Raw genomic sequence first — 15,167 nt, 5'->3', positions numbered from 1 at the left:
GAGCTAAGGGGAATGTCTTATGAAGAAAGGTTAAGGGAAATAGGCCTGACGACACAGCAGGACAGGAGGGTCAGGGGAGACATGATAACGACATATAAAATACTGCACAGAATAGACAAGGTGGACAAAGACAGGATGTTCCAGAGAGTGGACACAGAAACGAGGGGTCACAATTGGAAGTTGAAGAGTCAGATGAGTCAAAGGGATGTTAGGAAACATTTCTTCAGTCATAGAGTTGTCAGGCAGTAGAAGAGTCTAGAAAGTGACATAGCGGAGGCGGGAACCATACATAGTTTTAAGACGAGGTTTGATAAAGCTCATGGAGCAAGGAGGGAGAGGACCCAGTAGCAACCAGTGAAGAGGCAGGGCCAGGAGCTAAGACTCGACCCCTGCAACCACAAATATGTGAGTACCAGTAGGTGAGTACATGCACACACACACACATGCATGTGCACCCTGGTCACCTCTGACCTCATGGTCTGGTAATTTACCTCTATACTGATGCTAACCAGAAATAGTAAAGTCAAGTAAATCAAAGGGAGAGGGGGGTGGGGGCACCCTTTCTTTCTATTTTTTGATGTCCTACACACACACTTTATTTGTTAATGCCTTTTATTAATTAAACTAATTTTTTTATTATTACATTTTGTTACAAGGGAAGTCCTTCATCTGGGAGCCCCTGGGCAGTTGCTTCCTTTGCCCCTTTATAAATCCGGCCTTGACAGTACAGTACCGTACTTGTGTAGACTTGGGTCCCATCCCCAAGCTGTCCTAATTTATAGATGCAAATGTATAACAAACGAATGAAGAGACTCACAGGTAAGACCCACAAGTGGGTGAGCGGGTGAGAAGAATGTCTTAGTTGTAGATAAAGAGCCAGGGCTAAACCCAGCGCAAAGGCGATGTGAAGCAGATGTTTACAACGATATAGAAAGCATGCGAACACATGAGAATACACTGTGCTGGCTGAATCTTGAGCGGTGGATGTGTCTTAATCTTGATGGTGATTGGTAGCTGGCAGTCAGCAGGAAGGTGGGATGGTGGAGACGGGAAAGGGTGGCTGCTTCATAGTGATTGGTCAATTGAGAGGCATTAGTTTATTGGGAGTTGTGACGATGTATCACAACTTCCATGTTGTCGGTGTGGGATCCATTTGTGAGGTTGTTGAACCATCTCCTAAGGATGATAGTGAATCTGGTTCTGGTTCTTCTGATGCTTGTTTTAAGGCTTTTAATAGTCTTGAGAATGAGCAGGTGATGTCAGGACTGCTCGTAAACTTTTCTGATTTTTTTTTCTCAAGTTGCGCATGCAGTTTGGCCTTAAGCATTTCATGATCTTGATGTGCAGTTGTATAGAAAGTAATGCCGGTCCAGGTGAGATAGGAAGTGGGGTCTTCTATCACTTCTGTATTCATACTCTGGTCAGCAGATGGTTGGAGCGTTTGGGGCGAGGTCACTGATTGGTGCATAGTAGTAGAGACGGAAGGCACTCCTTGTGGAGTGAAGGTGCTCAGTGGGTAGTTTCTATGATGAGTGAAACTAATGGTGGCATCTCACTGGTGAGATTTGGAGTCTTGTCACATATATGAGGTGATGATGGTGTCGGAGCTGCTTGAGAGTAACTTGCTGGTGTTGAAACATTGACAAGATTTGAAGACAGTTTAGCAGTAGTGAAGTTAAAGACGATAGGAAGAATCTGGAAGATGTCAGCTGAAGGTGTTGAGTCTGAGAAGACGAATGCTTGCATGTTGTTAAGTCGGAATAGTTCATTATTGGTGGTGTTGAATGCGCCTGGGTTTGCTGAATTTGCAAGGTGCACATGCATCATGCATTATGTAGGGAGCCGCGTCCAGAAGTGGAGGGAGGGAGGTGCTGGGTATAGATGACTGCTGTGTAGCTTGAAGATTTTTTTTTGTATCATATTGCACTTTTCTTATGGCGGCATATGTCGGCGATTTGGGGGTGCTCTTCTTAGCTTCTTTGATCTTCTTAGAGAGCACTTCCTGCCATAGTTATCATTTGGCTGCAAGTTGAAACAGGTTAGAGTAACATTGGTGGTGGAACAGGCTTTGCAATCATGATCGTCCTTTCTGCAGTCGGAACATAATTTCTTGTTTTTAATGGGACAGTCAGTCGTCGAGTGGTGGTAAGAATAACAGTTCCAGCAGGATGAGACATGAGTAAAACGTTCTGGCTGGATGTGTCGTAGATGAATATGGTAGTAGGAGATGGCCATGCCATTAGAAAGCACCTTGGTAGCTATTCAGTGTTGGAGAAGGTGAGTTTGACAAACAAAAAGGTGTTTGAAATTTTGGAGATGTTGTCAATCGAGGCCCAAGTGATTTGTTCCTCGCTAGAGGTCTTCAGGTCATCAGTTGATAGGTAAGTGATGATTTTGTCCAACCGCCTGACAAAAACAGAACGCTTTCCCAGCAGGAAACGTGAAGGAGAGAGGATGAAGTGTCGGTCACTGAGCGTCTTCACTGGGTGTCGTCCATAAGCTTCGAAGCTTCATTATCATCAGTAGAGACGACAACGAAGGAGTCTTTAAAGAGTAAATAACTGTAAATTTCACCTGCAAGCAGGTCTTTACAGCGGCAGCAAGGGAAAATTTGGTATAGTCAATGATAACTCCAGTGGATGGCTTGATCTTTAACGACACACATTTCATCACACATCACCATCAACACCACTGCATCACCACCATCACTCATCACCACTCACTCACCACCACGTCACCGCTACCACGACCGCCACCACCACCATCACCACCACCACTCACCACCACCGCCACCACTTTACTACCACCACCACCGCTAATACCATCACCACCACATCGTCATCACTACCACCACCGTCATTACCACTACCACTACTCAATACCGCCGCCAAGCACCATTACCACTACCAACACCAACGCCACGCCACACTACCACCATCACCATACCGCTACCACCACCACCACCACCACCACCACCACTACCACCACCACCACCACCGCACCACCACCACCACCACCACCACTACCACCACCACTTCCACGGCCACCACCACCACCACCACCACCACCACCACCACCACCATCACCACCACCGCCAACACACCACCATCACCACACCAGACCACCACCACCACCACCACCACCACTGCCACCACCACACTCCCACGCACACACCACCATCAACACTGCTACCACCACTGGCTACCCACCAACACACTACCATTACCACCACTACTCACTACCACTACTACTACTCACTACTACCACCACCACTGCCACCATCAATACCACCACCATCACCACACCACCACCACCACTTTACCACACCACCACTCACCACCACCATCAGCCACACCACCACCACCGCCACCACTGCCACCACTGACCACCACTACCACCACCACGCCACCACCACCACCACCACCACCATACCACTGCAAACCATCACACTACCACCACCACAGCCACACCACCACCACCACCACCACTCACCACAACCCACACCTGCCGTCACCACTCACCACCACCACCACTTCATTATCACCACCACCACCACCAATCCCAAGCACGCCACTCACCACTCACTAATTAGTGCCAACACTAATCCCACTACACCACCACTACCACTACCACTGCCACCACTACTTCTACCACTACTGTCACTACTACTATTACTGCTACCACTACTACTACCACTAGTGCCACCACTACTCACTACCACCACCGCTACCATCACCACCGCTGCCACCACTACCACCACTACCACCACACCACCGCCACCGACTCACCACCACCACCACTACCACCACCACTCACCACCACCACCACTACCACCACCGCTGACTGCCACCACGCCGCCACCACCACCACCACCACCACTACCACCGCCACCACTGCCACACCACCACCACCGTCACCACCACCAACACCACCACCACACACACTACCACCACCACTCACTGGTACAAAATGCCACACCACCACCACCACTACCAGCCACTGCTTACACCACCACCACTACCCCACTCACTACCACCACTACCCCACTCACTACTACCACTACCCAACTCACTACGACTGCCAACCAATACCACAACAACCACTACCACTACCACTACCACTAATACCACTACATCTACCGCCGAATACCACCACCACCACCACCACCAATCACCACCATCACCACTGCCACCACCACCACCACCACTCACCACTCACCACCACCACCACCACCACCACCACCACCACCACCACCACCACTGCCACCACTCATTACCTGCCGTCACACCACCACTCACTCACCACCACCACCACCACTGCTGCCACCACCACCATTACCACCACCACCACCGCCATTACCACTACCACCATCACCACCACCGGCCGCTACCACCACAACCACCAACACTTCCACTACCACCATCTTCACCACCACCGCTCACACTAACACAACCACCTCCCACTACCACCACCACCACCACCACCACAACCACCACCACCACTAACACCACCACCGGCTGCCACCACTACCACCACCACCACCACTGCCACCACTCTGCCACCACCACCACCACCACCACTACCACCAATGCCACCACCACCACCACTCTACCACCGTCACCACTACCACCGCTACCACTACTCACCACACCACCACCACCACCACTCACCACTCACCACCACCGCACCACCATCATTGCCACCACCACCACCACCACCACTGCCACCACTCACCAATTACCACCGGGTACACCACCACCCCCACCACCACCCCCACCACCACCACCACCACCACTACCACCCACCACCACCACCACCACCACCACCACTGGCCTGCGCCACTCCACCACCACCACCACCACCACCACCACCACCACCACCGTCACCACCACCACCACCGTCACCACCACCACCACTCCACCCCACGATTCCCACCACTACCACCACTGCCACCACCTACTCACCACCACCGCTGCCACTACTCACTACCACCACTACTACAATTACCATCACCACCACCACACCACCACCACCACCACCACTACCACTACCACCACCACTACTAATACTACTCACTGCCACTACCACTTCTCACTCACCACCACTACTACCACACCAACATTGCTACCACTAGCAATTTCCCACTACTCACTACTCACTCACTACTCACTACCACCACACTCCACCACTACCACTACTACCACTAATACCAACACCACCACCACCACCACTCACTGCTACCACCACTATGGCCACTACAAATCACTAAGTGGTCACCACAACCACACTACCATTACTGCCATTAATACTACCACTACAACAACCACTACTACACCATTACCACTAGCAGTAGCACTGCAACCACTACAACTACTGAAACCATTATCACCACTCAATACTACAAGTTAAACCACTATTAACACACTACTCACACTACTCTCACATTACTACACTACCACACCACTACCACTACTACTCATCACTACTACTACTAGCACACCATCAATACTACCAGACCACACTACCACTACACCACTACTCTTACTCACACCACACTACCACACTACCAATACTACACCACTGACACTACCACACTACTACTAACACTACCACACTACCATTACCACACCACTACTACCACACCACGCCACACATCTTCACCACACCACACCACAATCACTGAGGCCCACTACCACTACACCACTACCACCACCACCACTACTCACCACTACTACTACTACCACCACCACTACTACCACACGCCACCACACCACTACTCACTACCACACCACCACCACCACAATCACTACCACACCACCACCACTCACCACCACTACCACTACACCACCACTGCCACAATTCACTACTACACCACAACCACTAAGCACTACTACCACTACACTACCACCACTACTACTACTACTACACTCACCAACCACACTGCACCACCACCACACCACCACCACACCACCACACTACACCACTACTACTACACCATCACTCACCACAGCACTACCACTACCACACCACTACTACTACTACACCACTACACCACTACTACTACCACACCACTACCACACCACTACCAATTACACACTTACCACTACACCACCACACACCCCACCACCACCACCACAACACTCACCAGATAAAGCTCCTGGAGCTTGATAAAGCTCCTGGAGCTTGATAAAGCTCTTGGAGCTTGATAAAGCTCCTGGAGCTTGATAAAACTTCTGGAGCTTGATAAATCTTTTGGAGCTTGATAAAGCTCCTGCAGATCGAAACATTGCCACAATAAAATATTACATTACTCGTGCAAGTGCCGTTTTACCTAACATATTTTTGGTAATTCTACCAACACTATTATTATTATTATTATTATTATTATTATTTTTATTATTATTATTATTATTATTATTATTATTATTATTATTTGTATTTTTCTGTTTTTTCAAAATTATGAATGTGATGTCCTGAACCATTATAAAGATAATAATAAAGAATATCAAGTAGACAACTGACCTTCAGTATCAGACCAAAGTACATCACTACTCCAGCTGATGTTGTAGTTTAAATCACCAGTAAAACACTGTTGTGAACACGGCTTCCAGCACACTCTGGCATGATCACCATCACCAAGATCACAAGTGACGAAGGATGGTGCAACTGTCCATGTAAAATAAATAAATATTGAGTTTGTAATCTTAAGAAAATTATTTATGAAAAAGTTTTAAAAATATCTCATAATGATTTAAATTAAAGAATTAATAATAATAATAATAATAATAATAATGATCACTAACCAGAACCACTGAGGAAAGTACTCTTGGCATCAGACGGTCCCGAACCAGGTTCTGTTTCAGCTGTTACAGTGATGTCATATGATGTACACTCTGGTAAGTCACTGATCACATCCTCAGTCTCAGTCACATATTCTCTTGTATAATGATGACCATTGCTTACAATGTCCACCAGGTATCTCAAAATTACTCCATTTGCTTCCTCAGGCGGTGACCAGGTTATATAGAGTAAGTGTTCAGAATACTCGATGCTGGTGATGACAGGTGCTCCAGGTACTGGATGGGGAGAGACAAGAGTCAGTAATCTTCCTGGTATATACATCTCCGGGTACTGGTGTCGGGGATATATGTGTTTCATTATTGCTCATTGTGCCTGAAACTACATGTACTTGTGTGAAGATAAATGTGTCAGTAATGCTTGTGATGACTGGAAACTATTGTGTCAGTAATAATGATCATGAGTGCAGCTTCTAGTGATGGTGTGGAAATACATGTGTGTCCATAATGATAGCCATGACTTCAGCTGCAGGTTATAATTTAGGGAGACAAGATTGTCAGTATTGCTGATGACGACTGCAGTTCAAGCTACTGGTACAGTGATACATATGTGTCAGTATTTGTAGTGATGTACTGTGTTCTAGACTCTGACAGTAATGTTAATGACGAGTAACGCTGTGGGTACTTTTGAGGGGACACATGTATCAATAAAACTGGTTATAATAAAGTTGGTAGAATTACGGACAATATGTAAAGTAAAAGGACACAAGTGCAACTAATGTGACATTTTATTGTGGCAACGTTTCGCTCTCCAGGAGCTTTGTTAAGCAGTTGCAAACAGTACATGGACACAGAGGGTATATATACAGGCTCAGAGTGAGATGCAATAATAGTGGTAGTAGTAGTAGTATTACAATATGTTAGAACTCATCTGCAAGTTAATTGTTCTAACATATTGTAATACTACTACTACTACTACTACTATTGCACAACACTCTGAGCCTATATATACCCTCTGTGTCCATGTACTGTTTGTAACAGCTTGACAAAGCTCCTGGAGAGCGAAACGTTGCCACAGTAAAATGTCAGGTTAGTTGCACTTGTGTCCTTTTACTTCACAATAAAACTGGTGATGACTGGTGCCTTGGGAACTGCTCTGGGGGATACATATGTGTCAGTAATATCGATGATTGGTGCTCTGGGCACACAATAGGCACCAGTTGCATGAAGCACAAGTAGTGTAAACATAACCACTTGTAGTGAGAATCACCAACAGTGTGAAACTTGAAAGAATACGCATCAGAAACGTGAACCAGAATTACCAGATGTGTGAACTATAAGTAGCAGTAGTGTAGATCACAAGAGTTACCAGACTTGTGAACCATAAGTAGCAGTAGTGTAGATCACAAGAGTTACCAGACTTGTGAACCATAAGTAGCAGTAGTGTGGATCACAAGAGTTACCAGACTTGTGAAGGATAAGTAGCAGTAGTGTGGATCACAAGAGTTACCAGACTTGTGAACCATAAGTAGCAGTAGTGTGGATCACAAGAGTTACCAGACTTGTGAACCATAAGTAGCAGTAGTGTAGATCACAAGAGTTACCAGACTTGTGAACCATAAGAAGCAGTAGTGTGGATCACAAGAGTTACCAGACTTGTGAACCATAAGTAGCAGTAGTGTGGATCACAAGAGTTACCAGACTTGTGAACCATAAGTAGCAGTAGTGTGGATCACAAGAGTTACCAGACTTGTGAACCTTAAGTAGCAGTAGTGTGGATCACAAGAGTTACCAGACTTGTGAACCGTAGGTAGCAGTAGTGTAGATCACAAGAGTTACCAGACTTGTGAACCATAAGTAGCAGTAGTGTGGATCACAAGAGTTACCAGACTTGTGAACCATAAGTAGCAGTAGTGTGGATCACAAGAGTTACCAGACTTGTGAACCATAAGTAGCTGTAGTGTGGATCACAAGTGTTACCAGACTTGTGAACCATAAGTAGCAGTAGTGTGGATCACAAGTGTTACCAGACTTGTGAACCATAAGTAGCTGTAGTGTGGATCACAAGAGTTACCAGACTTGTGAACCATAAGAAGCTGAAGTGTGGATCACAAGAGTTACCAGACTTGTGAACGATAAGTAGCAGTAGTGTGGATCACAAGAGTTACCAGACTTGTGAACCATAAGTAGCTGAAGTGTGGATCACAAGAGTTACCAGACTTGTGAACCATAAGAAGCTGAAGTGTGGATCACAAGAGTTACCAGACTTGTGAACCATAAGTAGCAGTAGTGTGGATCACAAGAGTTACCAGACTTGTGAACCATAAGTAGCTGTAGTGTGGATCACAAGAGTTACCAGACTTGTGAACCATAAGAAGCTGAAGTGTGGATCACAAGAGTTACCAGACTTGTGAACCATAAGAAGCTGAAGTGTGGATCACAAGAGTTTCCAGACTTGTGAACCATAAGTAGCAGTAGTGTGGATCACAAGAGTTACCAGATTTGTGAACCATAAGTAGCTGTAGTGTGGATCACAAGAGTTACCAGTCTTGTGAACCATAAGAAGCTGAAGTGTGGATCACAAGAGTTACCAGACTTGTGAACCATAAGAAGCTGAAGTGTGGATCACAAGAGTTACCAGACTTGTGAACCATAAGTAGCAGTAGTGTGGATCACAAGAGTTACCAGACTTGTGAACCATAAGTAGCAGTAGTGTGGATCACAAGAGTTACCAGACTTGTGAACCATAAGAAGCTGAAGTGTGGATCACAAGAGTTACCAGACTTGTGAACCATAAGTAGCAGTAGTGTGGATCACAAGAGTTACCAGACTTGTGAACCATAAGTAGCACTAGTGTGGATCACAAGAGTTACCAGATTTATGAACCATAAGAAGCTGAAGTGTGGATCACAAAAGTTACCAGACTTGTGAACCATAAGTAGCAGAAGTGTGGATCACAAGAGTTACCAGACTTGTGAACCATAAGTAGCAGTAGTGTGGATCACAAGAGTTACCAGACTTGTGAACCATAAGTAGCAGTAGTGTGGATCACAAGAGTTACCAGACTTGTGAACCATAAGTAGCTGTAGTGTGGATCACAAGAGTTACCAGATTGTGAACCATAAGTAGCTGTAGTGTGGATCACAAGAGTTACCAGACTTGTGAACCATAAGTAGCAGTAGTGTGGATCACAAGAGTTACCAGACTTGTGAACCATAAGTAGCAGTAGTGTGGATCACAAGAGTTACCAGACTTGTGAACCATAAGTAGCAGTAGTGTGGATCACAAGAGTTACCAGACTTGTGAACCATAAGTAGCAGTAGTGTGGATCACAAGAGTTACCAGACTTGTGAAACATAAGTAGCAGTAGTGTGGATCACAAGAGTTACCAGACTTGTGAACCATAAGTAGCTGTAGTGTCGATCACAAGAGTTACCAGACTTGTGAACCATAAGAAGCTGAAGTGTGGATCACAAGAGTTACCAGACTTGTGAACCATAAGAAGCTGAAGTGTGGATCACAAGAGTTACGAGACTTGTGAACCATAACTAGCAGTAGTGTGGATCACAAGAGTTACCAGACTTGTGAACCATAAGTACCAGTAGTGTGGATCACAAGAGTTACCAGACTTGTGAACCATAAGTAGCAGTAGTGTGGATCACAAGAGTTACCAGACTTGTGAACCATAAGTAGCAGAAGTGTGGATCACAAGAGTTACCAGACTTGTGAACCATAAGTAGCAGTAGTGTGGATCACAAGAGTTACCAGACTTGTGAACCATAAGTAGCAGTAGTGTGGATCACAAGAGTTACCAGATTTATGAACCATAAGAAGCTGAAGTGTGGATCACAAAAGTTACCAGACTTGTGAACCATAAGTAGCAGTAGTGTGGATCACAAGAGTTACCAGACTTGTGAACCATAAGTAGCAGTAGTGTGGATCACAAGAGTTACCAGACTTGTGAACCATAAGTAGCAGTAGTGTGGATCAAAAGAGTTACCAGACTTGTGAACCATAAGTAGCAGTAGTGTGGATCACAAGAGTTACCAGACTTGTGAACCATAAGTAGCAGTAGTGTGGATCACAAGAGTTACCAGACTTGTGAACCATAAGTAGCAGTAGTGTGGATCACAAGAGTTACCAGACTTGTGAACCATAAGTAGCTGTAGTGTGGATCACAAGAGTTACCAGACTTGTGAACCATAAGTAGCAGTAGTGTGGATCACAAGAGTTACCAGACTTGTGAACCACAAGTAGCAGTAGTGTGGAAAGCAAGAGTTACCAGACTTGTGAACCATAAGTAGCAGTAGTGTGGATCACAAGAGTTACCAGACTTGTGAACCATAAGTAGCAGTAGTGTGGATCAAAAGAGTTACCAGACTTGTGAACCATAAGTAGCAGTAGTGTGGATCACAAGAGTTACCAGACTTGTGAACCATAAGTAGCAGTAGTGTGGATCACAAGAGTTACCAGAATTGTGAACCATAAGTAGCTGTAGTGTGGATCACAAGAGTTACCAGACTTGTGAACCATAAGTAGCAGTAGTGTGGATCACAAGAGTTACCAGACTTGTGAACCATAAGTAGCAGTAGTGTGGATCACAAGAGTTACCAGATTTATGAACCATAAGAAGCTGAAGTGTAGATCACTAGCACTAAAAGTGTGAGGAACCAGATGCATCAGTAGTGAGAACCTCTATCACTTGTACGAACCATAAATACTAGTAGAGGAAGCCACTAACGATAGTAGTTCAATAATTAACACAAATGTGAAACATAAACACCTAAATTGTAAAACTAAAGCACTAATAATGTCAACAAGGCATCAGTTATGAAACACAAGTACAACTAGTATGAAACACAGCACCAGAAGTGTGAAACACAGCACCAATAGTTTGAAATACAGCAACAGTACTGTGAAAGACAGGCACCAGTAGTGTGAAACACAGCATCAGTAGTGTGAAACACAGCACCAGTAGTGTGAAACACAGCACCAGTAGTGTGAAACACAGCACCAGTAGTATGAAACACAGCACCAGTAGTGTGAAACACAGCACCAGTAGTGTGAAACACAGCAACAGTAGTGTGAAACACAGCACCAGTAGTGTGAAACACAGCACCAGTAGTATGAAACACAGCACCAGTAGTATGAAACACAGCACCAGTAATGTGAAACACAGCAACAGTAGTGTGAAACACAACACCAGTAGTGTGAAACACTGCACCAGTAGTGTGAAACACAGCACCAGTAGTGTGAAACACAGCACCAGTAGTGTGAAACACAGCACCAGTAGTGTGAAACACAGCACCAGTAGTGTGAAACACACCACCGGTAGTGTGAAACAAAGCGCAAGTAGTATGAAACACAGCACCAGTAGTGTGAAACACAGCACTAGTAGTGTGAAAAACAGCACCAGTAGTATGAAACACAGCACCAGTAGTATGAAACACAGCACCAGTAGTGTGAAACACAGTACCACTAGTGTGAAAATATGCACCAGTAGTGTGAAACACGCCACAAGTAGTGTGAAACACAGCACCAGTAGTATGAAACACAGCACCAGTAGTATGAAACACAGCACCAGTAGTATGAAACACAGCACCAGTAGTGTGAAACACAGGCACCAGCAGTGTGAAACACAGCACCATTAGTGTGAAACACAGCACAGGTAGTGTGAAACACAGCAACAGTAATGTGAAACGCAGCACAAGTAGTGTAAAACACAGCACCAGTAGCATGAAACACAGCACCAGTAGTGTGAAACAGAGGCACCAGTAGTGTGAAACACAGCACCATTAGTGTGAAACACAGCACAGGTAGTGTGAAACACAGCAACAGTAGTGTGAAACACAGCACCAGTAGTGTGAAACACAGCACCAGTAGTGTGAAACAGCACCAGTTGCATGAAACACAGCACCAGTAGTGTGAAACACTGGCACCAGCAGTGTGAAACACAGCACCAGTAGTGTGAAACACAGCACAAGTAGTATAAAACACAGCACCAGTAGTGTGAAACACAGCACCAGTAGTATGAAACACAGGCATCAGTAGTGTGAAACTCAGGCATCATTTGTGTGAAACACTGCACCAGTAGTGTGAAACGCAGCACCAGTAGTGTGAAACACAGCACCAGTAGTGTGAAACAGCACCAGTTGCATGAAACACAGCACCAGTAGTGTGAAACACTGGCAAAAGCAGTGTGAAACACAGCACCAGTAGTGTGAAACACAGCACCAGTAGTGTGAAACACAGCACCAGTAGTTTGAAACATAGCACCAGTAGTGTGAAACACAGCACCAGTAGTGTGAAACACAGTGCCAGTAGTGTGAAACACAGTACCAATAGTGTGAAACACTGCTACAGTAGTGTGAAACACAGCACCAGTAGTGTGAAGTGCAGTGCCAGTAGTGTGAAACGCAGCACAAGTAGTGTGAAACACAGTACCAGTAGTGTGAAACACAGCACCAATAGTGTGAAACACAGCACCAGTAGTGTGAAACACAGCACCAGTAGTGTGAAACACAGCACAAGTAGTGTGAAACAGCACCAGTAGTGTGAAACACAGCACCAATAGTGTGAAACACAGCACCAGTAGTGTGAAACACAGCACCAGTAGTGTGAAACACAGCACCAGTAGTGTGGAACTCAGGCACCTGTAACGCTTCTCGTGTATACATTTACTAAAAGTCAGAAGAAAAACTAAATAAAAGTGGGATGCTTGAATGTGCTGGGATGTAGTGCGGATGATAAGAAAGAGATGATTGCTAATGTTATGAATGAAAAGAAGTTGGATGTCCTGGCCCTAAGCGAAACAAAACTGAAGGGGGTAGGCGAGTTTCAGTGGGGAGAAATAAATGGGATTAAGTCAGGAATAGCTGAGAGAGTTAGAGCTAAGGAAGGGGTAGCAATAATGTTGAAGGACCAGTTATGGAAGGAGAAGAGAGCATATAAATATGTTAATTCAATGGTTATATAGATTAAAATAAGGGTTGGATGTGAAAAGTTGGTCATAATAAGCGTGTAAGCACCTGTCAAAGAGAGAAATGTGAAGGAGAGAGAGAGATTTTGGGAGATGTTAAGCGAATGTATAGGAACCTTTGAACCAAGTGAGAGAGCAATTATGGTAAGGGACCTAAATGCTAAAGTAGGAGAGACATTTAGAGAGGGTGTGGTAGGTAAGTTTGGGGTGCCAGGTGTAAATGATAATGTGGGCCCTCTGATTGAACTTTGTATAGAAAGGGGTTTAGTTATAAGTAATACGTATTTTAAGAAAAAGAGGATTAATACGTATAAAAGATAAGATTTAGGGCGTAATGACAGTAGATTGTTGGACTATGTATTGGTAGATAAATGACTGTTGAGTAAACTTCAGGATGTACATGTTCATAGAGGGGCCACAGATATATCAGATCTCTTCTTAGTTGTAGCTACAGCGAGAGTAAAAGGTAGATGGGATACAAAGAGAATAGAAGCAGCAAGTAAGAGAGAGGTGAATGTGTATAAACTAATAGAGGAGGCAGTTAGGGTAGGATAAAAACAACTACTGGAGGATAGATGGGCTAATGAGAGCATAGGCAATGGGGTCGAATATGTATGGGGTAGGTTTAAGAATGTAGTGTTAGAGTGTTCTGCAGAAGTTTGTGGTTACAGGAAAGTGGGTGCGGGAGGGAAGAAGAGCGATTGGTGGAATGATAATGTAAAGAGAGTAGTAAGGGAGAAAAAGTTAGCATTCGAGAGGTTTTTACTAAGTAAAAGTGATACAAGGAGGGAAGAGTATATGGAGAAAAAAAGAGAGGTTAAGAAAACAATAAAGAAATGTAAAAAGAGAGCAAATGAGGGAGTGAGTGAGATGGTATCAACAAATTTTGTTGAAAATAAGAAAAAGTTTTGGAGTGAGATTAATAAGTTGAGGAAGCCTAGAGAACAAATGGATTTGACAGTTAAAAATAGGAGAGGAGAGTTATTAAATGGAGAGTTAGAGGTATTGGGAAGATCGAGGGAATATTTTTTGGAATTGTTAAATGTTGATGAAGATATGGAAGCTGTGATTTCGTGTATAGGGCAAGGAGGAATAATATCTTGTAGGAGTGAGGAAGAGCCAGTTGTGAGTGTGGGGGAAGTTCATGAGGCAGTGGGTAGAATGAAAGGGGGTAAGGTAGCTGAGATTGATGGGATAAAGATAGAAATGTTAAAAGCAAGAGCAGATATAGTTTTGGAGTGGTTGGTTCTGTTATTTAATAAATGTATGGAAGAGGGTAAGGTACCTAGGGATTGGCAGAGAGCATGCATAGTTCCTGTGTATAAGGCAAAGGGGATAAAAGAGAGTGAAAAAAAAATTATAGGGGAATAAGTCTGTTAAGTATACTTGGT

General features: G+C 44.7%; 1 protein-coding gene across 3 annotated transcripts in view; it reads right to left on the bottom strand.

Moving 5' to 3' along the window:
- Positions 1-15,167, bottom strand: part of LOC138850954 (tyrosine-protein phosphatase Lar-like) — a 654,087-nt gene that overhangs the window by 463,775 nt on the left and 175,145 nt on the right. For all 3 annotated transcript variants that reach the window (XM_070104394.1, XM_070104395.1, XM_070104396.1), the window contains 2 exons: positions 6,804-7,076; positions 6,523-6,666 (listed from right to left, as the gene is read on the bottom strand). In XM_070104394.1, the coding sequence (XP_069960495.1) occupies positions 6,523-6,666; positions 6,804-7,076 (417 nt within the window). The remainder of the gene's footprint in view (positions 1-6,522; positions 6,667-6,803; positions 7,077-15,167) is intronic.

This window comes from Cherax quadricarinatus, chromosome 91 (genome assembly GCF_038502225.1).
Source record: "Cherax quadricarinatus isolate ZL_2023a chromosome 91, ASM3850222v1, whole genome shotgun sequence".
NCBI classification, from domain to species: Eukaryota; Metazoa; Arthropoda; class Malacostraca; order Decapoda; family Parastacidae; genus Cherax; species Cherax quadricarinatus.
This window is presented reverse-complemented; position numbering and strand designations above follow the sequence as displayed.